General features: G+C 41.6%; 2 protein-coding genes across 6 annotated transcripts in view; one reads left to right on the top strand and one right to left on the bottom strand.

Moving 5' to 3' along the window:
- LOC138723467 (coagulation factor XIII B chain-like) overlaps positions 1-27,832 on the top strand; it is a 206,790-nt gene that overhangs the window by 61,318 nt on the left and 117,640 nt on the right. The gene's annotated exons all lie outside the window — the stretch shown is intronic.
- Positions 1-27,832, bottom strand: part of CRB1 (crumbs cell polarity complex component 1) — a 111,884-nt gene that overhangs the window by 44,561 nt on the left and 39,491 nt on the right. For all 4 annotated transcript variants that reach the window (XM_069862497.1, XM_069862498.1, XM_069862499.1 and 1 more), the window contains 3 exons: positions 24,284-24,479; positions 20,639-20,778; positions 18,842-19,024 (listed from right to left, as the gene is read on the bottom strand). In XM_069862497.1, the coding sequence (XP_069718598.1) occupies positions 18,842-19,024; positions 20,639-20,778; positions 24,284-24,479 (519 nt within the window). The remainder of the gene's footprint in view (positions 1-18,841; positions 19,025-20,638; positions 20,779-24,283; positions 24,480-27,832) is intronic.

The raw sequence follows: 27,832 nt of genomic DNA, 5'->3' as shown, positions 1-27,832 counted from the left end.
TAATAAGTGTTTGCTAACAGTGAGCTAATTTGCACATGATACTTTTCACACAGAATTCTAATTTTGTGAAGTCGTGAGACCTTGCTAGTTATTCCTTTATTGCACACAAATTCACTATTCTGCTGTTTTTCCTCTTGCCCTTTGAAATGTACATAGAAAGTTAATACTGGCTAGGAAAAAAAATATTAAAATAGAAATAGAGTTTGGCTTAATCATTAAATATGTCACTCTAGCTGAGGGACATGGAATTCATAACGTGCTACACTCAGAATGGCATGCTGTAACTCAATCTTTTTACATGTTGCTGGCCTGAAGCTTCATAGACCAGTTTGAACTTTCAGCAAAAATGTATTTTTTAAACTAGTAAAACCACTCAATCCCTTAATCTCTTCCAATCATTAAACATTTTCTGAAAGCAAAAGTACTTGGAAATATTTTTCCACTTCTTTCACATGTTTTGTCACACCTAAGCGAGTTTTCATTAAAAAAAAAAAAAGAAAATCATGTACATGCTATAGGTGATTAGTTGTTTAGTGAGTTCTGGTGTGTTTATTTTATTTTATAAATATTGGAAACAGCTGACTGATTTAAGCATTGGCTTCAGCTTCCAGGTAGATCAGCCTTTTTCATGAGCCTGGTCTGCAGACAGTGAGTGCTCCTTAGGCAAAGTTGTGTGAGCAGCACAGCCAGAGGTCAGACGCATATAGCTTGTGAATGGCAAGGGGCCATGTCCTAGAAGGGCAGCATGGCAAAACTGTTGCTTGTAGCCTACACCTTCATCTCATATTTTGATTAACACAGCCAGCCATGTGGATCCAATTGTAGGATTAGGGGCTGAATCTGGAGTAAAGAAAACCTTGGTGAAGAAATATGTCCCTGCATGGCACTCATTTTCCTTTCATTTCCCTACTTCTAGAATCAGCTTTATATATATTGTAAAAGCTGTTGCATCTGACTGATGGAAGTAAGAAAAAAATCAAACAGTGGCAGCTCAGTTTTCCCAGGCTGCATCCTTCTTGAGTGGGTTTTCTGGCTGCACTAAGGTGTATGTACCTATGGCCACATTGTTGATATGAGCTAGGAAGGGTCAATGAGTGGAGGGAGAGTGTAATCATGACAGGCCAAAGTGGAGAAAGGTGATTTATGAAGGATGCCATTAAGAAAGAAAAGAAAATAGTAGGTAAGAAATTGGAGAGTAAACAGATAAAAAAAGTAGTTAAATATGTGAATGGGAACTCAGTATAAAGGAAAAGAAAACACAGGAATCAATGATGCCCCAATGATACGCATGTAGCATTTGAGACAGTGTTCTTGTTGGACACAGAAGCATTGATGGGTAGGAAGAGGAACAAGTGTATATGTGTATGACCACTAACCTATACAGTAAAGGTGAGGGATGCTTAAAAAGACTGCGGATCAGAATGAAGGTCTATACAGGGGTCTGAGCTAAAACAGAGTGGAGAAAGGAGTCCACAGGGGCAATGCCAAAGACTAGAGACAAAACAAAATTTAAAAAAATAGAAAATAAAAAACAGGTATAGATTTTTTGTAATTAAGTAAGGATAGTCAAGTATGCTGGAGCAGAGGAGTCAATTCACAAAATGTAGAGAATTAAGATAGAACCATAGAAAAATTTAGACTGAAAGGGACCTTTGAAGGTTGTCATCTGGTGCAATGCTCCATTCAATGTTTCAGAGTATGTGATCACTTTATACTTGATTTTGGGTCAGATATTTGGATGCCAAAAGAAGATGTGTGGTGTTATGCTTCCAGTATGTTTTTCATGTGTTCTTTAAGTTGTAAAAAGAGTATATATAATTCAGGAATTCTTCATGTTTTACCTTTTAGAAAACTGTGGTAAGACTGCCAAATTCAAAGCATTAATCACCTGATTTGCATTTCTTGTAGATTTATGACCTTGTACATACAGATGATATGTGTGCATTTGAACTGAAATATATCTAAAGGGATCTTAAGACAACCAATACCTTTGAGTTGTTTAATTAGATCATACAAGGTCATGTTTCATTGACTTGAAAAACTGTTTGGAGCATATGATTCACTTTGGAAGTGGAAAACAAATTAATTTGCAGTCCTACCAACACTTAAGGGCTTTGAAAGAGTACTTGCTGTGGATAAACACATCCATGGAGAAATGTATGCTGTGTCTAGTTGCCCCTAAAAGAGATTTTCTACCTTGTCTCTTGTTGGCTGCTTCCTGTTTCATTTCTCTAAGACAGGCAAGCACAGCCACTGTGCTGCCCAGTGTGAAACGGCTTCTGGCCTGCAAATGGTACTTCGAAAGATTCCAGCTGCTTGCAAGATTTTCTCATTTTGTTAAAACCAATGTGGGTCTCTGCAACACACAAAAGTGACTGTATTGACATAACTTCATTGTCAATCCATATTAAACCAAACTGAAAAAGCCAGTAGATTAGGAAATCATAGTTTCAATAGGGCCTGTATAGCTTAACTGAGAATGGAGACCTGAGAATAGAAAAATATGAAATATGAATATGGGAACATACATACCATGTTTATGCTGTGTGTTTCTGAGCTGTGCATCACGTAACTGTATAAATACCATGACTATAATCTGTACTAATGCTGTAGATAAGTACACTTCTCTCTTCCTACAGTATATATTGCTAGATCATTTATTATCACTTTAAATACAGAAAAACAAGTCTTCTACCTTGAACTATCCACTTCAACCTTTTTTTATGAGGCAGTTACTCTACTTGATGTATATTGTCTTTCCTGTGCAACTAGCTGTGACTTGCCATAGAGCAGATGTAAATGCAGAAGACCTTAAGACTCTGGACTGCGGTCCTTCAGTCCAATTCTTTATAAATAAGAATGGCAGAATATCGTACCTCTTTTCACTTCAGCAGTGGTATTTGTTTCTCTCATTCCCTCCAATGTTAGTTCTGCAGTGTGAAAACTCATCTAAATGATAGCTTTGTTTATCCAAGGTTTCACATGCTTAATGAATCTTGTAGCTATGAAACACGAGACCCAAACTAGCTTCACTTTTGCTAAGGCACATAACAGTCCCAATTGCAATGGGATGCATGAACTTCCGTTGAGATTGTGCTTGCCATGGACTGCTGGCTATCTTATTGGGGAACTTATTGGGTCATACCATGGCTATGTGATTTACCTAGACTAAATCTAGTTTTTATATCTTTATGTGCTAGAGTTAACAGCTGTAGCTGTGAAGACACGTTCATAGCACAACATTTAAATAGTTTTTCTTTATTTGTTATTATAGGTAGTCATTTACCAAGATGTTCTGGCTTCACAAACAGGTCTAACAACAGATTATGAACCCTCTTTGTTAAGAAAAAGTAGTGCCCAGTGACTACAGGGCATAAAAGGACAGTGACTACAGTCATAATTGTATTGATCATGATGATTCTTTGTAAAAGCGTCCTGTTGTTAAAACAGAGAGACAGGAAGAATTACAGCGTCAGGAGAGCAATCTGAATTGGAACCACTGAATCTATTTCTAGCAGTTAATTATCAGCAGAAATTAGCTGTCTATACTAGGCTTTTTTTTTCTTTCTGAGATTGTTTATTAAGAGTGCAAAGTTTGTTGCAGCCAGGGAAAGAGCATGTTTTCTTTAATCCAGTTCTTCGTACACAATCAGCAGAAATCCTTTGCTAATTAAAATATCTTTTTAAAAGGGATCAGCATACCAGCTGATTAGTAAAAGTCTAGCTTAACATCTTTGAAATTCTCCCAGTACCTGAAAAAGTCAGTCCAGGTACCTAAACAGAAGCAGGTCGTGCCTTACTGTGGTTACCTCAGAGTTTATTTTGAACAGTGCAAATGAGCAGACAAAAAAATACTAGGCTTGTGCCTCCCATTAGCAAACACTGGATAATTAAGAGCTAGATGCTACACGGAACAATTCATGTAAGAGTTTTTATGTAGTATATCACATAAAATTAATTTTGATGTTCACTTTACCAGCTTACTTTTATTACTCAGTATCAAAACATAATCTTTACAACCTTGCGAAGACCTTAGACCTGGGACTAATCAGTGATAATTAATTGCCAGCAAACTATAAAACTCCTGAGTCCAGTCCATCAAAAGCACTGAAGTGAATTTTTTATTTATTAACAATTAAAATTGTAATTGTATATATGTATTAATAAGTGTATGCAAAATTGTGAAGAGTCTTTATATACCAGACAGTTCTGCTGCCATTCAGAGACCCCAACAGGCTGGAGAAACAGGCAGTCTCCAGGAATCTGATGAAGTTCTGCAAAGGGATTTGCAAAGCTCTGCACCTGGAGACAAATAACTCCATCCACCAGTACATGCTGGTGGCCAGCTAGCTGGAAAGCAGCTCTGCCCTGCTGGTGAACAATTTGGACATGAGCCAGCAGCGTGCCCTTCCAGCCAAGAGGGCCAACAGCCTCCTGGGCTTTATTAGGAAGCGTGCTGCCAACACGTGGAGGGAGGTGACTTCACCTCTGCTGAGCACTGGTGAGACCACATCAATGCCAAGTCTCCCCTCGCATAAGAAAGAAGTGAATGTACTGTAGCAAGTCCAGCAAAGGGTCATGAATGTGATTAAGGGATTCAAAAATCTGTCATGAGAAGAGGCTGAGAGAGCTGGAGTGGCTCGGAAGTTGAAATGACAGTTAATGTTAAAGGCAGGAGACAGCATTTCAAAGCAAAAAAAATGCATTTAAACTTCTCTCCAATTCACCTGTTCCTTCCACTTGAAGAACTATATGTTGCCTGCTGTTGTGAACACAATTGTTCTCATGCATGCAATTCTTCTTATGACCACTTGATCACATAAGTGTGAGGCTAAACTGTATAGATAACCTACTTTTAAATTTAAAATGCTGTATGTTATTAAATAATCCTTTTTAACAGGTACAGGTGGGAAATCTGAGACACATTTGCACTGCAAAAGTTAAGAATATTTGGATTCTCTACTATGTTCCTTCTGTATATAGACTTGACAGTGTTAGTTCAGGAAGGTTTAGGAGATCATATGCACATGACAACCCTGAAGATTTCCATCATCATCGTGATTTTCCTTCCAACTGTTTTGTTGTTTGGTTTTTTGGTTTTTTTCTTAAGAGCATAAAGACCTGTGACAACTAAGCTTTATTCTCTGTGGAGTTTGACATCGCTTCTGTTTAATGGATCAGACAGTTTGTGATACATCAGTAGAAGACACTTTCTTCCCCATGTCAAGCTAGGGTACCTTTTCAATATTTCCCATCTGTGCTGACCTGTGTGATCAAGAGGTCATGTCCTGAAGTCAAACCCAGAACTGAAACACTCACTTCTACCATGGGCCAGACTATTAATGTAACTCATTTAATTTACGTCAAGTTGGAACTTGACATTCAATTTCTCAGTCCAGAAGCAATTATTTTTAGAGGAACATGCCAATGATATTGCTTGGCTTAGAATAGTAGAAGTTCAAAAGGGTAAAAAACATTTCACACCATAAATAAAGAATTGATTATTCTTGAAAACAAAGTTTGTAATTACTACTGACATTTCTGAGCCTAGATGAGGTGCCTTTTATGCTTTAGAAACTGGTGTCACTTATGCCACTGGCATTATGGGAACCTTATGTAAGGGTCTGAAATAGTCCTTTCCTAGTATTTTAGGTATCAAGAGGAAAACATTAATATTTTGCACAATGCTTGACCAAACTTATTTTTTGTCAAGCAAGGGTGCAGAATTCATTGTGGGCGCTTAGCCTTTAGCAGGACAGGAATTCCTCTGCCTTCTTTCACTCTAATAGCTCCATCAGCAGACCACCAGCATAATCAGTAAAATCCAATACTTGGGGATGGAAAATTGTTATTCGTTTTGTGTGAAAGCCAAGCCTCCAAGGTGCTAAAAGATTTTAACTAGGAATAATCTTGATCTGGGTCATCAAATTACCCTTCTGTACTAGAAACTGTAGTACTTGTTTTTTCCAAAACTCTTACAGCCCTGAGCAGACTTTGTATGACTGCCTGAAGACCAATATCCCTGAACACCACACAGAGATGCTGCTAATCAAACTGTGTAGTGCAAAAGCTAAAAACTGATGTCAAGAATTTGAACTAGTAAACAGTGTTCATCACATAGTCTTTGAAAAATAGTATCTTCCAGATCAGGGCCTAATGACTGTGTTGAAATATCAGCTAATGCTAGATTTTGCTGATGCGTAGCAGATGATACAATATATAGGCAGTATTTCACGCTCCTCTAATGGCTAATAAGTACAGGAGGAGTACAGAGAACTTAGTTTTCTAAAAGCTTTCGGATCTCTCAGAGCTCTGCTGGTACCGAAATGCTGATGCTAGTTCAAACAAATTGCATATTTTCACATATTAACACAGCTTGTAATTTTTTTTTGATGAAGGTAATACAAATAGTCGTTTACCAAGTAAAGCCCTTTACCAAGGCCAAACGAGAATGCCATCTGACTGCTGTGGGTTATTTGGGGTTGTTTATAGGTGAGAAATGGTATTTGAAAGGCATGTAAAAACCTGTGAGAGTGAAAACAAAGTAGCTAAGCTATACAAAAAAAACATAATCTCTACAAGAATTAAGTGTTGAGTGGCATTATACCATTTCTATTTGATGCCATAGCAAGATAACAGCAGCCTGCATGCTTTAATCTTAAATAAGTTTACTCATGCATCTTGACTTTTTATCTGAATATAGGCCAGTATTGCTTTCATAACAAAGACATACAGGTTTGACATGCAAACATCACACATTTCCCACTGTCAGAAGCCATGCAATTAAAATAATTAATTAGTAATGAAGATCAACCTAAACTCTGCTTATTAACAAGCATACGTGTGGCATGCTGCAAACCTTGCAGAAAGAAATGAAGACAAATCTTTTATTTTCACCACAAAACAACCCCTTTAATAAGTGATCAAATAAAGGCCTTAAAAGCAGGACAATAAAGTGCTCTGAAGCAGCTATTGTGTATGTGTTCACATATATATGTGTATCAGTGCATATGTGTGTGTGTGTACACGCATTTATACATACGTGCATACACTTCAGAACTACTGTCCATGTGCTATTTCTGACTGAACTCCTCCAGCTTCTCCACCGTCACTCCTTACTTCTTTTCAAGAGACGTAACACCTCTTAAATGCTTGGTTGTATAATTTACTGTATTTCCAATAAACTGGACTTTAATGGGGTTCACAATGGTGAGATTATTAAGGCTAGTTTTAAAATCTGTTGAGTAAAACATTGAACTATTAAATCAGGTAATTTTGTTTATTGCTTGACATTTGACCTTAAATATTTCATAAATTAGAAAGTATTAAGGAAGTAAAATATTAGTCCCACGGCACAGATCTTCTCTTTACTGTCTACATGTTAAGCACTTTCTCCAGATTAGTGAAAACTGCACAATGTGTGGATCTAAAGAAAGTTCACTTATGTTTGGGGAAAATTTATGCATCTTCTTCCCTTTGCAATTTGACTGAAGTTCAACCAGGTTGATGTATGCTTATACAATACAATTCTAAACATGTTTAAAAGGATATGTTGTAAAGTAGCTCCCGAGATGGACCATCAAATTCTTAAGAAGACAAGCAAAGTACTGCTAGCAGTTTAGTATGTGCAATATCTTTGATTTCACCAGAGTTTCTGCATGGTTATCGCTAAGATCACCCTTTAAACTCTACTTTCATTACTGGTTGTTTTTGCCATTGAACACAAGTGTGTATGCAAGAAACACCTCTCTTCAGAAGACATAAGATTATCCGTAATGTCAGGATATGATAAATATGTAGAACTTGCACTAGGATGTATATCAGGAGATACACAGTAATTTCTGTTTATGTCAGGAAAATTAAGATTACTGTTTTTTCAACAACAGGAAGAGTAGGGCAAAATGAGCCCTGTGCTTGGTTCCAGGCTGCAGAGCATGTTGCTGGGCTGGGGCAAAGCAAGCAAGAAGAAAATGACAATGAGATTGTTCAACAGAAACAGATAGAACTGAGCAGGTTCGTAAGGCCAGACAAGAGATGGCAAAACTGGATTGTAGGAGGCTATAAATATCTGAGGTATGCCAATTAAAAAGGCTAGGAAAGATTTATTCTCAGTATTAAAGAAATCGCAAAGGTAAGTAGGCAAAGCTCCAGAAAGTAAATTCTTAATGGATATTTAGGCAAGTTTTAACAAGTAGTCAATCGTATGATGGAATAATTCACCAGGAAGAGTGTCAGGAAAATAACAGGTGCTTGAAAAGCATTATTCCTGCTACCAAATAAAATACAGTTGTCACTGTTTTTTCCCCCTCTTTAGGCCTTTTGTGCCAGGCACTAGACTTGGAGATTCCTTAAATCTAAGGACATTACCTGTCTCTGTGTTGCAGTACGTGAGAGCTTATGCATGAAAAGCCATTCATCCCCTTCTCCTTCCCTTCAAGGAAAAAAGCTTTTCATACGAAAAATTGTGCAACACTGTTTAACACAGAGAGATGTGCCAGATTCAAAATATCCACTGCTTGCAGGCTCTGTCAATCATGTCAGACTAGATTATACAACTGAACATATCAGCATAATGAGATAAAAGAGATCATAGTAATGTTGGGTCAGTTGTGAAATTTTAAAGTTTAAAACTCTATACATGTTCTGAATATAATATTAGTAGATGCTTCCTAGTGTTTTAATTTCGTATACTCCTCACTGAAAAAAAAACCAAACAACAAAACACCTGAACATTTGTGCATTCTTTTGGTGCTGAATAATGCAGAAGTGATGGCTGTGATCTCTTCGCTTTTCCAGTGCAACCTCCAGTGGAGAGATATTCTTCATGCAATACATATTTCTTGTGAAAAAAATATACATAGGTATATTAGGGCCCTAAATATAACTTTCAGTGTTGCAAACAAATTGTCAGGTCTAGGGGCTCCTTTCCTAATTATCATGGTTCAACTTTTCCAAAATTTTAAGAGATATCATTATTGCCAGTGAAAATACTCTTACATCAAAAAGTTCCCCTGTACAATAGGAACAACAGAGACAAGTTTTTAACAAAACTGAATTTTATTTCATTAGGAGTCCTCTGCATACTTAGTGTCCATGCTAGGTTCAAATTTTGTACCTAGAATCTGAAACTATTTCAGTTTCTACTTGGAGCACATTAAATATGGTTACTGGATCTGACAGTGGCGTATAAATGCATCCTCCATTGGCTGGAGCTGTGAGTTGTGGAGTTGTCTCCTGAGATACCATTGTTCATGAAGTAATGTCATACCTTACAAGATTGGACCATAGCCTTTTTTTCTGTTTTTCTGGATTGGGGATAATGCTTGTGTACTTCACAGTAATAATATATGACTGAATTTGCTTCTAGTCATGAAATGTTCAGATTTTAGTGAGTCAAAATCCACGCTACAGAGCATTGAGTTGAATACAGACAGATGGTATCAATACAAGTAAAGGTATATGCTGCTGTTTTCTAAAGCGTCTCCCACTAAATCGGAATTCTTTAACCAAGGATAAATACTGGGTAACCATTACAACAAGAGTCAGTGCATTTAAACAACTGCTCTTGCAATTCATTGCCATGCAGGTGGGCAAAATTATCATAAGACGAATTTCTGGAAAAAAACAAAGGCTATTAGGCTTTCACAAAGTATATCAAGATCTGGGCTGTTAAGGAAAGAGATGTCCTGAACAAAAAAAGTCAGTCTTGGCTGCTGTGGTGATTTATATGGCTGAAGAATGTAAAAATTACACTTTCTTGCTCTAGATGGTATTTATTGCAGATGTTGAAGAGGAGCACTACCTGCAGTAGAAATTAAGTAGAAACATCCCATGAGTTCTGTAACGGAAACTGATAAAGGAATATCAAATCCACAAATTCATCCAGGTACAGCCTAACTTCTGTGCCGCCATGCGTCCTTCACATGGACATTGTGTTACAGAGAGTGCAAAATGTGAGTTCAGCCTTGGTTCTCCCTCTCATAGACTATCCAGAGTAAGAATAATTAGCCCAGCCAAAGAATCAGTTTGGTCTGGGAGCTAAGCAGATCTGAAGCGACTAGTGCTTACTGCAAAAGAAAGCAATTTGATCAACAGTGAACAAAAAAAAAGCAAGAAACTAGTCAGAATGCTGCATTCTCAGAGTCTGAAACCATTCGCAAAGCTGTCTTTCCCTGGAGCAGCCCACAGGCCAGGGCTGAAGGACACACTATGATGCAAAGAGAATAACCTGACCCATTCCAAAAATAAAGAAAAAAGAGGAGAAGGAAGAACTCCATGACAAAAATAGAGGAGAAGGGAAAAAATGAGAAGGAGCCAATTCTGAAAATGGAACAACTCCTTATCAGGATGCTACCAACTGAAGAAATATTAAATAATATTAGTGAATAGAATCAATAATAGTCTGTTGAAATGTTCTTTCAAGATCAGAGGCTTTAGTAGAGATGGAAAAAGTATTTTAAAGTGCTGTCTTTTTTTCTGTAGGGTTTTTACAGGCAGCAAGTGCCTGCCAGGCCCTTAGGGCATCCTGTGTTGGTACAGCGGTTGCCCATACTGGTCTTGTAATGCTGGCGCTGCTGGTGACTGGCTATGAGCGGTAAAAGAAGGTCCTCCTCCTCCTCCTTCCCTCGTGTGCTTTTGAACACAGAAATATATGGAGGTCACAGAGTCTAGAACAGAGATAGGCAAAAGTGTAGAAACACCTCCAGGAGAGCAGTAACTTCTCTCCCATGCTCAGAAATAGCAAGACTTTTTCATGTTTTGCTGCACAACTGCCCAGCACCACAAAGCTGATTTTGTAAGGGAACACTTCACTGCAGTCTGATGGTGTAAAACAGACCCTGTGCTGATTGTGAACTGAATTTAGGCAGAAAAGATCTGTGTTTGCATCCCCATTAAAGCCCCTCTGCAGTTCCAGAGTGGTAAGAAGCCTATAATTCATCAAGCCCTCATTCTGTTTGTCAGGGATTTGCATGTGTAGAATTTCTCCTTAAACCAGCTGACTGTGAATGGGTGCTTCGTAGTAGCAGCATTTTCCTTCTTGAACCTTTGTTTTTACAGGAATAATAATCAGCTAACTACCTCCAGACCTGTTAATTTTGAACCTGCATGTGCCCTTGAAGCCTCCTTAATTTAAAAGATTGTCTTTTCTTTTTGTATCTCCTCCTTTTTTATCCTCATTCTTTCCTTGAACAGTTTTGTTTTATTCTGAGGTCTCAGAATCAAGAGAAAATAACCTTCTAAACTGTGATGATGGGCCGTGAAATAAAGTGAATTAGCCTGGTGTAATGGAGGAATAGTTAAGCATCATGATGTGAACAGCCGAACGATGGATGAAGAAAGAAAGGAAAAAAAATAAAAATCAGAGTTTGGGGACAAGATGAGAACTCTGCTATTAATTTGCTTGATTTCATTTGTGTAAGGCTACATCACTTTATATACCTAAGAAAGGTAGAAGGCTGGTTGGCAAATTCTCATGGGAGACAGTACTTAAGGGCAAGGGAGCCCATGAGGGCTGGGAGCTCTTCAAAAAGGAAATCCTAGCAGCTCAGGAGAAAGCCATCCCCGTGTTCCGGAAAAAAAGCCCGCAGGGGAGAAAGCCAGCTTGGTTGAACAGAGAGATCTTGAGTGATATCAAGAATAAGAGAAATGTTTATGGGCTCTGGAAGAGGGGACAGGCTTCTTGGGTGGACTACAGGAGGGAAGTGAGATTGTGTAGAGAAAAAATCAGAAGGGCTAAGGCTCAACTAGAAATCAGATTGGCAAAGTCTGTGAAAGATAACAAAAAATCTTTCTATAAATATGTAAATAATAAAAGGAGGACTAGGGAGACCATACAGTCCCTATTGGACGCAGAAGGAACAACAGTGACAGGGGATGAGGAAAAGGCTGAGGTACTTAATGCCTTCTTTGCCTCAGTCTTTAATTGTAAAGGAAGTTGTTCTGTCTGTGTACAAACCCAGGAGCTAGAGGAGCAAAATGAGGCTCCCATGATCCAAGAGGAGGTGGTCAGAGCCTTGCTAGCCCAACTAGACACCCACAAGTCTATGGGGCCGGATGGGATTCACCCTAGGGTACTGAAGGAGCTGGCGGATGTGCTGGCCAAACCCCTTTCCATCATCTTCCAAGAGTCCTGGAAGACTGGGGAAGTTCCACTGGACTGGAGGCTGGCTGATGTTGTGCTCATCTACAAGAAGGGTCGCAGGGAGGACCCAGGAAACTACAGGCCTGTCAGTCTGACCTCAGTGCCAGGGGAAGTCATGGAACAGGTGATCTTGAGTGCTATCACGAAGCACAGGCAAAAGAACTGGGTGATCAGGCCCAGTCAACACAGGTTCACAAAAGGCAGGTCTTGCCAAACTAACCTGATCTCCTTCTATGACAAAGTGACTCGGCTGCTGGATGAGGGAAAGGCTGTGGATGTGTCTTCCTGGACTTCAGTAAAGCCTTTGACACAGTTTCTCAAAGCATTCTGCTTCGGAAACTGTCAGCCTCTGGCCTGGACAGGCACACACTCTCCTGGGTGGAAAACTGGGTGGATGGCCGGGCCCAGAGAGTGGTGGGAAATGGTGTTAAATCCAGCTGGAGGCCAGTGACAAGTGGGGTTCCCCAGGGCTCAGTGCTGGGTCCAGCCCTGTTCAATGTCTTCATCAATGACCTGGATGAAGGCATTGAGTGCACCCTTAGCAAGTTTGCAGATGACACTGAGCTGGGAGGAAGTGTTGATCTGCTGGAGGGTAGGGAGGCTCTGCAAAGGGATCTGAACAGGCTGGACCGCTGCGCAGAGTCCAATGGCATGAGGTTTAACAAGGCCAAATGCCGGGTCCTGCACTTGGGGCACGACAACCCTATGCAGTGCTACAGATTAGGAGAACTCTGGCTAGAAAGCTGCCTGGAGGAGAGGGACCTGGGCGTGTTGGTTGACAGCGACTGAACGTGAGCCGGCAGTGTGCCCAGGTGGCCAAGAAGGCCAATGGCATCTTGGCTTGTATCAGAAACGGCGTGACCAGCAGGTCCAGGGAGGTTATTCTCCCTCTGTACTCAGCACTGGTGAGACCGCTCCTCGAATCCTGTGTTCATTTCTGGGCCCTTCACCACAAGAAGGATGTTGAGGCTCTGGAGCGAGTCCAGAGAAGAGCAACGAAGCTGGTGAAGGGGCTGGAGAACAAGTCTTATGAGGAGCGGCTGAGAGAGCTGGGGTTGTTTAGCCTGGAGAAGAGGAGGCTGAGGGGAGACCTCATTGCTCTCTATAACTACCTGAAAGAAGGTTGTAGAGAGGAGGGTGCTGGCCTCTTCTCCCAAGTGACAGGGGACAGGACAAGAGGCAATGGCCTCAAGCTCCGCCAGGGGAGATTCAGGCTGGACATTAGGAAAAAATTTTTCATGGAAAGGGTCATTGGGCACTGGAACAGGCTGCCCAGGGAGGTGGTTGAGTCACCTTCCCTGGAGGTGTTTAAGGCATGGGTGGACGAGGTGCTAAGGGACATGGTTTAGTGTTTGATAGGAATGGTTGGACTCGATGATCCGGTGGGTCTCTTCCAACCTGGTTATTCTATGATTCTACGATTCTATGATTCTATGAAAGATGGCAGCCCTGTATTGTTGATGATTAAGAAGGGGATTTACGAAGTAAAGAAACCAAAAATATATGTATGTATTATATTTTAAGCTTCCCAAGTTAGTGATAATGTGTCTGCTATCCTACCTATTGCTCAAATAATATTTATGTCTATATAATACTGTTACAGGCCAGGGGAGAGGAGCATGGCAGGCAGAGACAGTCTATTGTGCAGCCTGCTGGGTGGTCTGCCTAGAGCAGCATCTAAAGGTGTGCAAGGAAACAAAAGCCTGATACCCTGTATACTTCTGTGTTTCCTTCACTCTGGCTTAAATGCAGAATAAGAGTCCAAATAATTCAGTTTTTAAGTGCTGATCCCATGACATTCACAGTTCTGTATCTGAGCTGTGGCGTTGTTTAGTTAGTTGAGTGCTCAGTACTCTCCTGTAATGGCCATTTATCTGCTTCATCTTCTGGCTCCAGGAGACAGTTTCTTTCCCCCATGCATACGCCAGGAATTCAATGTGCATACGACACCAGTCTAGTTGTATTATTTTCTCTTACAGTAGTCCAACAGACTGGGAAAAGGGCCAAAGAGATTTAAAAGGGAAAAACAGTAAACAAGATAGATAAACGAAAAGGCCAAAAAGCACTTAGGAATTCATGATGCCAAAGCAAGCAGCAGCGCTGCCGGCACAACTGGCACACAGCTGATAATAAGACACCAGAAGCGGTAAGGTCTTCAGCAGCCAGCACTCATCTGCGTGTCAGCAGCAGCAGGCACCCTGCCTACAAAAGGGTTAGTGGGCTCTGCTCCTCTTACGCTTATTCTGCTGAAGCAAAATGGATGGTCTCTATCCCTGCCAGCAGCACTGTCCGATCCATCTGGCGACCACAGGCAGCACCGCCTTGAAGTACTCACCCCTCCTCAGGCTCAGTTCAATGCTGGAATGTGTTACTTGATAGACCTTGCAAGTTTAGAGGCTCTTTAATTTTGACACGGTGTTAAGTTTATTACAACCTGGTGAAATGAGTCACTATCAAATCCATAGCTCTGACCTCCTCCTTTCCCACACGTTTTCATGAGGGAAGTGAAAAGTTTAACCTTTCAAATAAAAGTCTTTTTAAAAAAATGTGCAGTGCCAGAGCAACACAATATATCCAAGATATGAAAGGACGCAGTTCCAGGGTAACTATTGCCTTTAGCTAGCTGCAACAAATCACAAGCCCTTTAAAAGAAAGCCCAATCTATCAAAAGTGCTGTTGTGCTAGGGGGCCAGCAGGCCAACCTAATATCGAAAATCTAGGGCTTGCTACTGCAGAACTATTGAGACCTCTTGAAATCTGAGTATCCCAAACCCAGTGATTTAAAAGGGAGCTGGAGAAGTTTAACCCTTTGTAGAACCTGGGCACGAATTTTGTATCTTGGATCCAGGACACAGCATATATTCAATGGACTTGAAGAGTTCCGAGCTGGGGTAAAATCTACAGACTGGGATTTTTTTTTATTATTTTTAAGAATAAAATCATGAAAATAGTGTTGGTTGTAGATTTGTTTCTTCCCAAACTTTTAGTAGGACTACTGATTGCTTTTCCTGTCACCTGAATGATCACAATCTATAACAAGCTACTGCCAGAAAATATTTATTCCGTTCTCCAAACTGGGTGGGGAAATGTTGTATCCTTACAGAGGTGCCTTTATCTCCTGCCCTTGGGGCTAAAAACTGTAGTCCAAAATGCATATGGTCTGTTTTTCAGCTGAATTACAGTAATTTGTTTGAGATCTTATCCAGTGGGTTTGAAGATGCCATTATATGCTTGTTACAAAATCTGCTACCATCCTCAAATTATTTCCATTGATTTCAGTAACTTTTGGATCTGGCCCTCACAATGCAGGGTATGCAGATTATTGTTTCTTCTACCCTGAAGCGTGAAGTATGACTGTAACATTCTGTAAGTGCTTTACAGAGGAAAGAGGTATAATGATATATTGCATATGATTTATTAAAGAAAATCTTTGCCCTGTTTCAACAGGAATCTGAGGGTTTGTACCTACAGCACACACAACTATTCAGGTGTTGAAGCTAGAAGGAAATAGCCACAGAAATATAGGTCTGTGGCTGTCAGTGAGATGCACTGATACCTAGATGAAAGGATCTGACCTTTTTTCCAGATGACTGTTAGTTCATATACATTACATAAGCACTCACATACTGAGTGATCCTGATCAGAGATTCATCTGCTACCTTGAATCATACAGCTGCTATCAACTCCAATCCTAAATATCCCTTAATTTCCATGAAAACATATGGTTTATTTATTACGAATTTGGCTATGAGTGGAGAAACTACTTACCACCATCAGAAGTGAAAAAGAAGAGAGTTTAAGCCCTGCTGAAAAGCAAAGGCAGGGAAGGAGCTGACAAGAGTAGTGAGATTAACATTCTTTTGCCATTGTTTTGCAGCACCTTACTGAATGACATTTCACATGCAACTTCTACAGCCATCCCTGTAACAGATTATGTTCTTCCTGCCTCCAGCTGCCTGAGCATACTGTTTGGTAAGGATAGCTACTTTGGGGGTTTTTCCAATGAAAGTTACATATAGTATCCAACCAGTATGTGGATAGCTAAACCTATCGAAAGTTTTAAAACATTTAATGTAATTTGCACGTGAAGTCAGCAGAAATTTCAGGGTCTTCAAGACCCTTCTCTCAGTTATGCTTTGCAGAGACCTACTTTGTGATTTAGGAGCTTGCCTATTGAAAAAACAGTATTTAAGATTAATCTATTTAAACAGATTCTGGCACTCTTTTTTCAGACTAATTAGAATCTTCCAGTGCATGGATCCAGTAACTCCCTGGGGAGTGAAAGAATCTTCCATGAGACTGAAACCAGCAAAATCACAACTCAAATCAGGCAAACAAGCCAGGTAAAGGCAAATGATATGGAAGTGGGAGAATAAAGGATGATGATTAAACAAAGAAGCACCTTCTGGGTTGTCTGACAGAGCACGAGAGTTTTTAAATTAGGGAAAGAGGAGGCGAAAAGAAATCTGAGAGCTGGATGTCACTGGAAGGAAGCAAAAAGAAAGAAGAGGTATGTGAAGAGGTAAAGGTTCTTCGGACAGCCTGGGGGAGTTTACAAGCTTTAGTAGAAACGTCACAGAATACTCTCTTGGGCAGAACGAAAGTACAACAGCAACACTTAGTGACAGGATAGGGAAGGACAGTTAAGAGGAAGGGAAGGGAAGGGAAGGACAGTTAAGAGGAAGGGAAGGGAAGGGAAGGGAAGGGAAGGGAAGGGAAGGGAAGGGAAGGGAAGGGAAGGGAAGGGAAGGGAAGGGAAGGGAAGGGAAGGGAAGGGAAGGGAAGGGAAGGGAAGGAAGGGAAGGGAAGGGAAGGGAAGGGAAGGGAAGGGAAGGGAAGGGAAGGGAAGGGAAGGGAAGGGAAGGAAGGGAAGGGAAGGGAAGGGAAGGGAAGGGAAGGGAAGGGAAGGGAAGGGAAGGGAAGGGAAGGGAAGGGAAGGGAAGGGAAGGGAAGGGAAGGGAAGGGAAGGGAAGGGAAGGGAAGGGAAGGGAAGGAAGGGAAGGGAAGGGAAGGGAAGGGAAGGGAAGGGAAGGGAAGGGAAGGGAAGGGAAGGGAAGGGAAGGGAAGGGAAGGGAAGGGAAGGGAAGGGAAGGGAAGGGAAGGGAAGGGAAGGGAAGGGAAGGAACAAAACCAAGCAAGTCTTAATGCCACTGAGTTCAGAGTGAAAGCTGTGCTCTCCATGTACTTTTGTATCTGCTACATCAGAGATGTTGGTCATGCAACCCAGACAGGAAAATCTTTAAGTTGCTCAGATGATGATGGCAGTGAGAAATGAAGATTGGTTAAATTAATCTAGGCATTAAGTATATTTTTTCCTTCAGAAGGAAAAAGGGAATGGAGTTGACAGAAAAATTACTGTAAACCGAGGAGTGTGCAATCCAAAGTCAATTTGTTTGTGGCTGTGTGGCTGTGCTGAATCGTGTAGGCTGTGTTAAATGGCGAATCTCAACAAATCTCCTTATTTCTTAGGATTATGGGTATCTAATTTTTACAGGGTCCCCCCCCCCAAACTTAAGAACATAGCTATGCACACAACTTGAAATTATTTTCCATGTAAGCCGTAGAATATTACTGATGCACTGCCCTGCTGAACTTGTACAGAGAGCTGCCATGTGCTCTGATAAGGAGGAGTTCCTGTCAGCGCTCTTCTGCACAACCGTATGCGACAAAACCGCCCAAAGCTTGAGATCTTTGTTTGATGGTTGGGTTGTGACAGCACTCTCTTATTTACCACTCATCGTTTCCATCCATATGACGGATGGGATGTAACCCAGAGGGTTACAGGACAGGCTGGAGAAGTGGACCTGTGAGAACCTCATGAGGTTCAACAAGAGTAAGTGTGAGGTCCTGCCCCTGGGTCGGGGCAATCCCCGATTTAATCCCCCCCATGACAGGGGATGATGTGATTGAAAGCTGACCTGCAGAGAAGGACTTGGGGATGCTGGTCGATGAGAAACTCTGCATGAGCTCGCAATGTGCACTTGCAGCCCAGAAGGCCAAGTGTATCCTGGGCTGCATCAAAAGAAGTGTAGCCAGCAGCGTGAGAGAGGTGATTCTGCCCCTCTATTCCTCTCTTGTGAGACCTCATCTGGAGCACTGTGTCCAGTTCTGGAATCCTCAACATAAGAAGTATATGGAACTGATGGAATGGGTCCAGAGGAGGCTACAAAGATGATCAGAGGGCTGGAGCACCTCCCATACGAGGTCAGGCTGAGAGAATTTGGGATGTTCAGCCTGGAGAAGAGAAGGCTCTGAGGAGACCTTATAGCGACCTTCCAGTATCTGAAAGGGCTGCAAGAAAACTGGGGAGGAACTGTTTACAAAGGCTTGTAGTGCTAGGACTAGGGGCAATGGATGTAAACTGGAGAGGGGCAGATTTAGACTAGACATAAGGAGGAATTTCTTCACCATGAGGGCGGTGAGGCCCTGGCCCAGGCTGCCCAGGGAAGCTGTGGCTGCCCCATCCCTGGAGGTGTTCAGGGCCAGGTAGGATGGGGCCTTGAGCAGCCTGATCCAGTGGGAGGCGTCCCTGCCCATGGCAGGGGGGTGGAACTAGATGACCTTGAAGGTTCCCTCCAACTGAAGCTATTCCACGACGTCAATAAACACCCGCGCACAGCGCGTTCCGGGCTCCGATCCGCGCCCCGCGCCGCCGCCAGAGGGACCCCGGCCCCGCCCGCTGCCCCGAGCGGCTCTTACCGGTGAATCCCGCGGCGCAGCTGCACACGTAGCCCTCGGCCGCCGCGTAGCTGAAGGCGGGCGGCAGCCCCGGGACGCTCCCGTAGCGGGCGGCCCAGGAGCGCTCCACGCACTCGGCGCCGGCGCCGCAGGGGCTGCTGCCGCACTCCCCGACGTCCTCCTCGCAGCGGGAGCCCGCGTAGCCTGCCGAGACCGGGGGAGAGGGCGGTTCGGACACGTGCTGCTCGTTCGTTCCCGACCTGACGCAGAATCGTCGCGTGTCCCGAAGCGGGGAGGCTGGAACCCGCGAGGATCACCGCGTCCAGCCGCTGTCCCTGCGCGGGACGAGCCCGAGGCTCGCGGCTGAGCGCGGTGTCCGAGCGCTGCTCGAGCCGCTCCGGCCTCCGCCACCCGGCGGGGCGCTCGGTCTCACTCCCCGCCGCGTCTCGTCTCCTCCGCTGCTGGGAGGTGCGAACGTCCCCTTGCAGCCTCAGGCCGGGGTTGGGCGGCTCGGTGTGGCCGGGCCTCTCCCACGTTAGCGAGCTTCGCTTCGCTGTGCTGCAGACTGCGGGGGCTTGTAGGAAGCAAGGTGGGGGTCCCTGTGGGTGACACGGCGCCGCCGTGGGGCGTCACTGCGCTCTCGGGTCCTGTGAGGTTCATAGAGTCATAGAAAGTCCTGACCCACAGGGATCATCGAGTCCTCAAGCTCCGCCAGGGGAGGTTTAGGCTGAACATTAGGAAAAAATTTTCACAGAAAGGGTCATTGGGCACTGGCAGAGGCTGCCCAGGGAGGGGGTTGGTTCACCTTCCCTGGAGGTGTTTAAGGCACAGGTGGATGAGGTGCTAAGGGACATGGTTTAGTGATTGATAGGAATGGTTGGACTCAATGATCCGGTGGGTCTCTTCCAACCTGGTGATTCTATGATTCTATGCCAACGCCAGCGTTCACACCATGTGCCTTTTGGATCACCTCCCTATGACAGAGGAGGGCAAGGGCGATAAATTACTTGGTGTCTGTAAAGTGCTTTACCTGGAGACTGAACTTCCACATCCCTCCCCGCTTTCTGGAAAATCCTAAGGCTTCTGCCTAATTTTTCCACGTCTAATGCACCAAGAACCATGTTGCCCCACAAGACTGTGGTTTTTACTCCTCACGGCGCTCTGCACTCCTGCATCCTGGGTAAGGATACGAATATTAAACTTTCTAGAGGCTTCTTGTAGTTAGTCTGCCTGCTGAAAGATTCACAAGGCCTCTCTGTGTCCCCACTGGGGGTGTGGGAGCCTTTTTGCAAGGCTGGTAGTGGAGAATGCAGCGAGTGTGTTTCGTACTACATGGACGGACAGAAGGACTTGCACTGGTGATATGAAGGAGACCAGTTTCCCAGTGTAAAACCTAGTTTGATTTTTATTCATGAATGGATAATATTTTGCATTGAAAAATAAGCTTTTAGACTTTTTTTAAAGTTCATGTTAATGGAGAGTAAAAAAGTCAGCTGCAGCAGTGATTCACGTATCACAAAGGTTGAAAGATCAGGCAACTGGGAGATGGATCCCAACTTTGACTTATCTGCTGCCTTGACTCATAATACTGTCACTTTTGCCTATTTCTGTTGTGCAGGGAAATCAATCCTTAGCTGGGAAAGAGAGCAACTTACCCATAGGGCTCTGACTCATCATTAAGTGAAGCTCATCTAAGTACAAGCCTATCGAATGTTTCTAGGGTTATGTAGCTTCAACCTTTCATTGTACGAGAAAAAAAATGAGGGCGTATAAACACTCTCTTTCCTTGTGTAGTAGTCAGAAGAACTTAGAGCTTACCTGGCCAACAGTGGCACGTATAATTGTCAGCGTTGTCCTCGCAAGTGCCGTTGTTGTAGCATGGTTGTGACCAACATAAGGGAGTTGGGGTCTCACAGTGTAGGCCCATAAATCCAGTACCAGTACAGTTGCAGCTGTACCTGTAACAGAGAATGCAATGTTCACTCTAGCTGGAAGTCAGGAGATCTGTCTGGGCTTTGTTCCCAAACCTGCACAGGCTTCTTGTGTAGCCTTAGCTAGCAGCTTGTGCAGTTGAGTCCAGGTTTCAGACCACCATCTGGTGCTCTAGGAGAAACCACAGAAACTGGGAACCAGCAATGAGCTTTTCCCCAAAATATGTGGGTTTGTCTGGGGAAAAGAAACTGCTTGTGAATTCAAATTGGTTTTGACAGATCATTTCTTCTCAGATATATGGATACTTTTTATTATTATTTTTTAATTTTGGAGAAAAAAAAGTCGTTTTCAATGTGGTTTTTGTAGGCTTAGCGTTATTCACAAAATGAAACAGGAGAGGCAGTAAGTGTGTTAAGAACCCTTTATGTTGGATTGGTAGAAACTGAATTTACAAAAAAAAAGGCAATTTGTCTTCCTCAACTAAGCCATGTTTTCTTTTTCCTGAAAATCAATATTTGTTAGGTTAGAACAAAAAATGGCAGTGACTTGCATAGGTCCAATAATAGCAGGAATACAAGCTTCCTTTTTATAGCAACATTACAATTACAGGTTTAGAAGTAAACAAATTAGTATATAAACATAACAATGTGCAGGTAATCAGTAATGCCTGGGGGTGTTGTTTGTGGTTTTTTTCAGGTGAGCTAATTATTATAAAACAGTTAACTCCTATGCTTAGGTCACGGAATATGAGGTCAACTTGTATGTGTCATAAGAAAAGACACGTTTTTACAAGATAAGTATGTTAAATGTGTGTGCTTGGATGATCTTTGTCTAATGATAATTATCAGAAATGAAAAAATACTCTTCCATTGCTTTATTTTACATGAAAATGCTACACTAGTTATTGTACAGTTGAAATCATGGGGAATCTTCCTGAAAAAGGGATAAGTATACTTATTTGATAATTTCTTAATATCAAGGCTTAGACTTGGAATAAATATATGGAAAGAAAGCAAAATTGTCAGCATAAAGGCACATCAGTGAAAAACTGGCTCCTAAAGTCTAATAGACCAACAAGCACAAACTTTTTCACAAAATCACTAGGTTGGAAAAGACCCACAGGATCATCGAGTCCAAACATTCCTATCAACCACTAAACCATTTTTTTTGTACTACATTATATAAGTGTACATAAGCAGAAACTTCTGGCAGTCCAGTTAATTACTAGTTTATGGATTATTCCTAAATCAAAACCAGAGATGACTTAAACCAGGTGGCATTTGAATTTAGGATATAAAATGTAATGAGGAAGATGTGAATCAGAAAATAATTCTCATTCAGAGGTATGATCTCACAGCAGAAGTCTTCTACTATTTTTTTCACACATTTCTTCCATGTGCCTTCAGTTTGATGCTGTTCATCTGAAAGAATTTTTTTTCTGCCTTGGTCCATGCTTCTTTTCCCTTCTAGTCCAGAATCATGGAGCAGTGAGGAATATTCACAACTCACTGCTTAATGTAAAGGCCCACCTCTGTGCCTTTTTTCTCTGGTACCTTGAAGTGTTTGAAATTGCTGTTGACCTTCAGGGATTCTGGAGAGTCCCCTGCTTGGTGGTAGACTATGACTGAGCAGTCAGATGTCTTTTTCTGTTATGAGTGATACTTTTTTATACTCTACCTAACACAGGCTTTGGGCTTCTTGTTTGATGTTCTTACAATATGCAGAAAGCAATATGTGCAGATGTTCTTTCCTATGCAATCAAAAGAGTGTTGAAGGTCTTGGGACTATTTCCTGTGGAAAAAAGAAAAGGCTTGGAGCATGCAGAGAAATCCTCTGTGCTTGTGCACACCAGGTTTTGTAGGTCCAACTAAGACACCTCTGTGAATTATTGAGTTTAATTAAGAAGTGTTCAATAATGAAACAGTTCAATGTGAAACTGTTTTTTTTGTAAGAGATCAAGTTCTACTTCGTTGCATTCATGAAATGTCACTGAAAGATCAGTCTGAAATTTGAGAGAGAATTTGGCTTGGTGTTTGTATTTACAGCTTTTAATGCTAAATCTGTCACCTCATACATTTCTGTGAGAGCTGGTGGCACACACAAGAGCCTCAGCTGTACTGTAGCACTAGTCAGAAAAGGAAAATACAGTTTAAAGACTACAATTCTTCATTTAACCCCAAAAAATACACAAAAGAAAGGACGTTGCTAGACACCCTTCTGTTTTCAATTGCTTTGTTGTCCAACCCTTTTCATCATGTAACAAATGTGGTAAGAGCTCCAATCGTACTCCCGATATCCTGCAGTATTACAAGCCAATTAAAATTGCTCTTACATATAGCCCAGCTTTAAAAGCTAGGGTAAAAATGAGTAGGATTTAAGCCTGGCCTGAATGAGCACCCCAGTTGCTCATCTCATGCACACATCCTCAAAAGGTTTGCAAGTTACTAAGTGGGTCTGCTGTGAACTAGCCAGGTGCCAGGTGACCTCCCTCTCCCCGCTGTCATGCTTTAGCTATGCTAGAAAATAGTAAATGGCTTTGTCCTGATCACAGTCATTCAGCACTGTTGAAAAGGAACTCCATAAGGTTGGTGCTGTGTCACCACACCATACAAGAGCTCATTCCCAGAATGTAACCTTATTCAAGACAAGCTTGCCTTTTGCTGACATGACTATGGGGGCACTAAAATCTTCAAAACTGCTTTATAAAAACTGGAAAATACACAATAGAAAACAAATCTTATACTGGCGAGAGAAGTGCCTGCATTAATATGCTTACGATTTACAGACTGAGCTTATATGTATACGTTTTCAGTTTGGGAATATTGTGCTGAGTATGCAAAGCCAGTATTGGTGTGTGAATACCAGAATTCTGGCTGCCTGGGCTGCACTTGGACCTCTGGGTAGGGCTGTTAACAGTAGGTGGAAAAGCTCACTTTTCTGTTGCCTTGTATTCTCTTTTTTTTTTTTTTTAGTTTGCCCATGGACTGTAGGTTGTTTTAAATAAGGAGCTGTTGTTTTGTATGCCTGTAAAGTTCCTGACATGTTTCCTAATAATATCTATTACTATGGTTACTATTATTACAGTTTTCCTCTGCTTCCCTTTTCTCATGCTTCTGTCTGATAGTGCGGACAGCTGCTGTTGGCAAATTCAATTTTATACACTCTCACATCTCTCTTGGAAACTAAAGGCTGATGACCATTAGAAACAGAATTCATCTTTAAATGGCATTCCTCAGGGCCAGGCAAACAACATGTGGTAAATATTTAAAGTAAAAGTACAAACATGAAAAATATACTTCTTGGTCAGTCTTTGCCATAAATATTTTGTTGTCCTATTGGCCCTGATACCAGACTTGCATTCTTTAATCATTTTCAAATATAAAGTGAAATCGGTGCAGGATCAAGGAGTGAAATCCATAATTTGAAATTAAATTGGCTACCTAGCAGTGCAGGCTCTTGTAGCATCACCACCTGCAAACAGAGGAGCTAGCAGCACCTCACATTAGCATTACCCAGCTGCAGAAGACCTACCCATTAGCATGGTCCATGCACTGTCCCCCACCGAGGCACGGCTGGCTGACGCATTCGTCGATGTTGGTTTCACAGAAGTCACCGAGGAAGCCTGGCGCACAGGAACATGAGAAGCTCCCCAGGGAGTCACGGCAGGTCGCACCATTCAGGCATGGCTGTGACAAGCACTCATCTATTTCCAGCTCACAGTTTGTACCTTCAAAAGTAGAGAAAACAAGCAAATCTGAGACTGAGGAGATGGTTAGTTTTGAAGGTCTCAGCAAGGTCTGTTTTAAGTGCAATATTCACTTTTTTTTTTTTTTTAAGCGCTCGCCTATTTTAAAAAGGCATTTCCTCAACATGCATTGCAAGACTAGTTTTTTCAAGGCTTGGGAGAATTTACAAAAGAACAAACCAGCTGTTGTTCCCAAGAATAGGTAGAATAAGAACTTGTTATTTTAGCTTGAACCTGGAAACAGGAACAATTAGTTTTCAGATTATTCAAACCATGCTACTAACTTATTTATATAGCACAGAAATGAATACATTGATTCAATGGCAAGCTGTCTGTTTAGCCATGCTTTATCAATTAATTTTTTTCAAGATATAGCAATGTGTAAATAAATCGGTCTGTGTTGCCATGTTTGCAACAGGTCAGAATGTTGGAGCTGCTTTTCAGTGATAGCTGATGGAACTAAATCAGTTTTAGTCCTAGTTTACAGCTATTTACAATAGCTGGCAGGTTAAATATGCATTACTTTTTAAATTCTCTAGCAGACTACAGGAGACACTAAGAAAGTTCCATAATGCCTTGCAGCTTCTCTTTTCCTTACTTCAGGGTTTTATATGCCTATGTACTTGTTTACTATTTTGAGTAATAAATTAATATTTTTTAAAAATATGTTTTACCTGCCAAGTCATCTTGTTTTAACACCTATAGTATCAGCCAAAACTCAGATACAAATTGGCAAATTATGGTGAAGAAGCTGCTTTTAAGTGGACTTCCCTGTCTTTTATTTGGCTTACTAACGTAATGTAAATAGTTTTCAAGGGAATTACCTACTTGAAATAGAATCTGCAGCCTTGAGAATGGGTTCCATTTCTTGGATGGATGACGTTTTCAGTATATGATGATGGGGCAGGCTTTCACATTTTGATGATGGTTATTATCTTAGCAATTTATTTAGGAGCTCACTTCTAATTCTTTCATGTTGCTTTTGCCAGTTCTGTCCTACTGTGAAATTTGTACATTCTAACTGAGAACATCTTTCTCAAAACACTGAGATTGCTAATATTTAGCACTGTTACTTGATTACTAATTTATTTTGATCCTTTTGAATGTAGCAGCTTTGTTAAAAAACAAACCAAAATGAACCAAAACAAAAACTCCCAAACATATTATGGATAAATACCTGGAAATATCTTAAAATGCCAAAGCAAAATTTGAGGATATTAGCTCCTAATTATTTTTCATTGTATTTAAACATTTAAGTGCAAGCTCATCTTTTCTGTAGTTAATATTACTGCTCCGATTTTAGATAAAGTAATTTTAAAGTTTCTTGATACCACATATAGAACACTGGATGGGCAAAGTTGCCGGTTCCATGCATCCAGTTTAAGGTTCACTGATCGGTTAGCCACTACTTTCAGTGGGAGCCTGCCGCAAGACCCTAGCATAGGAATGCTCTTTTATGGCTTTATGGTAATGTACATTACATCCAGATATAGTGAGCAGTCCCTCTGTGGTCATTGCCCTGTGAATTCACTGTAATTGTAAACAATGTGTTTGCAAAAGTATGTCTAGTGACCGTAAATCTGCCAGAGCTTGTTAACAGCTTACCGCGAATACTAAAAATCATGTGACAAAACAAGCCCTGTTCAACTGATCCTCAGTTCAGCCAAATTTAAAACTACAGGCCTGAGAACAGCCTGACGATTAACATGAGAACATAACGTTGTTGTTTTGGTTCATGTCTTTAATCTATCAAGCCCAGTAACCTGCCTTCGGCAATGTTGCCTCAGAAAAAAAACTTCTCTCTATATAATGCACCCAGCCAATGTGATATGCCATGCAAATGGGGGGGATTCCTTCCTAGCCTCTACTGAATCTGCTGTCAGGCTTTCTTCTATGTGAAGAAGAGAGATGAAAAGATTAGATGTGGATTTGCACCTCAGTCTAACATTCTGTCATAAATATGCTATATGCCAAATATCATATGCCAAGAAGGAAAAAAAAAAGCACCAAGCCCTGCCACAGTTACTGCATGGGGCTATAGCATTAGGAGCAAAGGTGAACTGTCCTAGAGCAGACAGAGTGTTTCAGCAGATAATAAACGACACAAATGGCTTCTGGGAAGGTGGATATAAGTGATATTTATAACATTTGTGGTTCTTTTGAAGAACTAAGGTTATTTCTTACAGTACTTGCTTTTCAAATAAGTCCTATTTGCATTTCTTTGTAAAGCCCCAGTCAATAAAAAGTAAAGGCAGGCAGGGATGAAAGAGATACAGCCAACATTTCCAGATTTGCCTGCCTACAGATATATTGTAAAGTTACCTTATGGTCAAAGATACAAGAGGTTTGCAGTGTAGTTCCAGGTGGACCTACGTGTTCTTAGTATGGCTGGAAACTGTGTCCAGGACACCTCTTCTGCTCTCCTGTGCTGTAGTGCTGTGTTGGGACACAGCAGGTACAGATGATTGTCCCCAAATTCTGCAGTCTGTATACGGTAATCTTGTGTGCCTACATCTAGATGGAGAGTGTCAGATAGCTGTTTCTTTAGACACCAGCTTTGAAAGGGCAGGAAGAGAGCTCGTAAAATTTTAGACATAGGGAAGAGTTCAGTTTCTTGGAGTGAGGCTTGTCCATTTTGTGCAGAGGTCTATGCTGACCATCAGTTACCTGTGTGCATGCAGAGACGTCATTTGTTATGGATCTTAAAACACTGCACTAACCAGATGCAATTAGAGAATAGCAAGTCAGAGGTTTTGGTGGCAGGAATTTATGAACTATGACAAGTTTTTGGGTATATGTGCCCTCTGCTTGTCTTCATTTTGAAAGCCTTTTGAAATGTGGCTGGTACTGCTGCTTTCCTCTCATGTTACAGTCTTGTGGTTAGGCAGCAAGCTGATAACCTGTCCATGAGGCAGGCTGTATTGGTTTGGAACTTGAAAGCTGGAGAACGAAATGGACTTTCCACATTGTTGGCAGCTGCTGTTGGATGGACATTGCTGTTTGCTGTTGATATCCGTGATGATACTGCCGTGAGCTCATTGGGAGGTGAGATCTGTACTTGAGGTACTTCATCCCATGGTGAAAGCTGCAGTGTCTCTTTGTGTCTTTGAGTGCTTAAGACTTACGATGCATGTGCTCTAATGTTTGCATGGTATACAGGTTATTTATAAGAATAACGCATGAGAACTTTAAGATCCACCAGTCTTCATATTGTACAGAGTTCACCCCAGCTGTGGTTATACCATAGAAAAAGGTATCACACCAAGAATGAATCTGTCTGTGTCTGTCACTGAAACACTTTCTCCTGCTCTTGCCTTAGATTAAGGCTGGGGTTT

Source organism: Phaenicophaeus curvirostris, chromosome 8, assembly GCF_032191515.1.
Source record: "Phaenicophaeus curvirostris isolate KB17595 chromosome 8, BPBGC_Pcur_1.0, whole genome shotgun sequence".
NCBI lineage: Eukaryota > Metazoa > Chordata > Aves > Cuculiformes > Cuculidae > Phaenicophaeus > Phaenicophaeus curvirostris.
The sequence above is the reverse complement of the archived record's forward strand: the minus strand, read 5'-3'. Positions and strand labels throughout refer to the sequence as shown.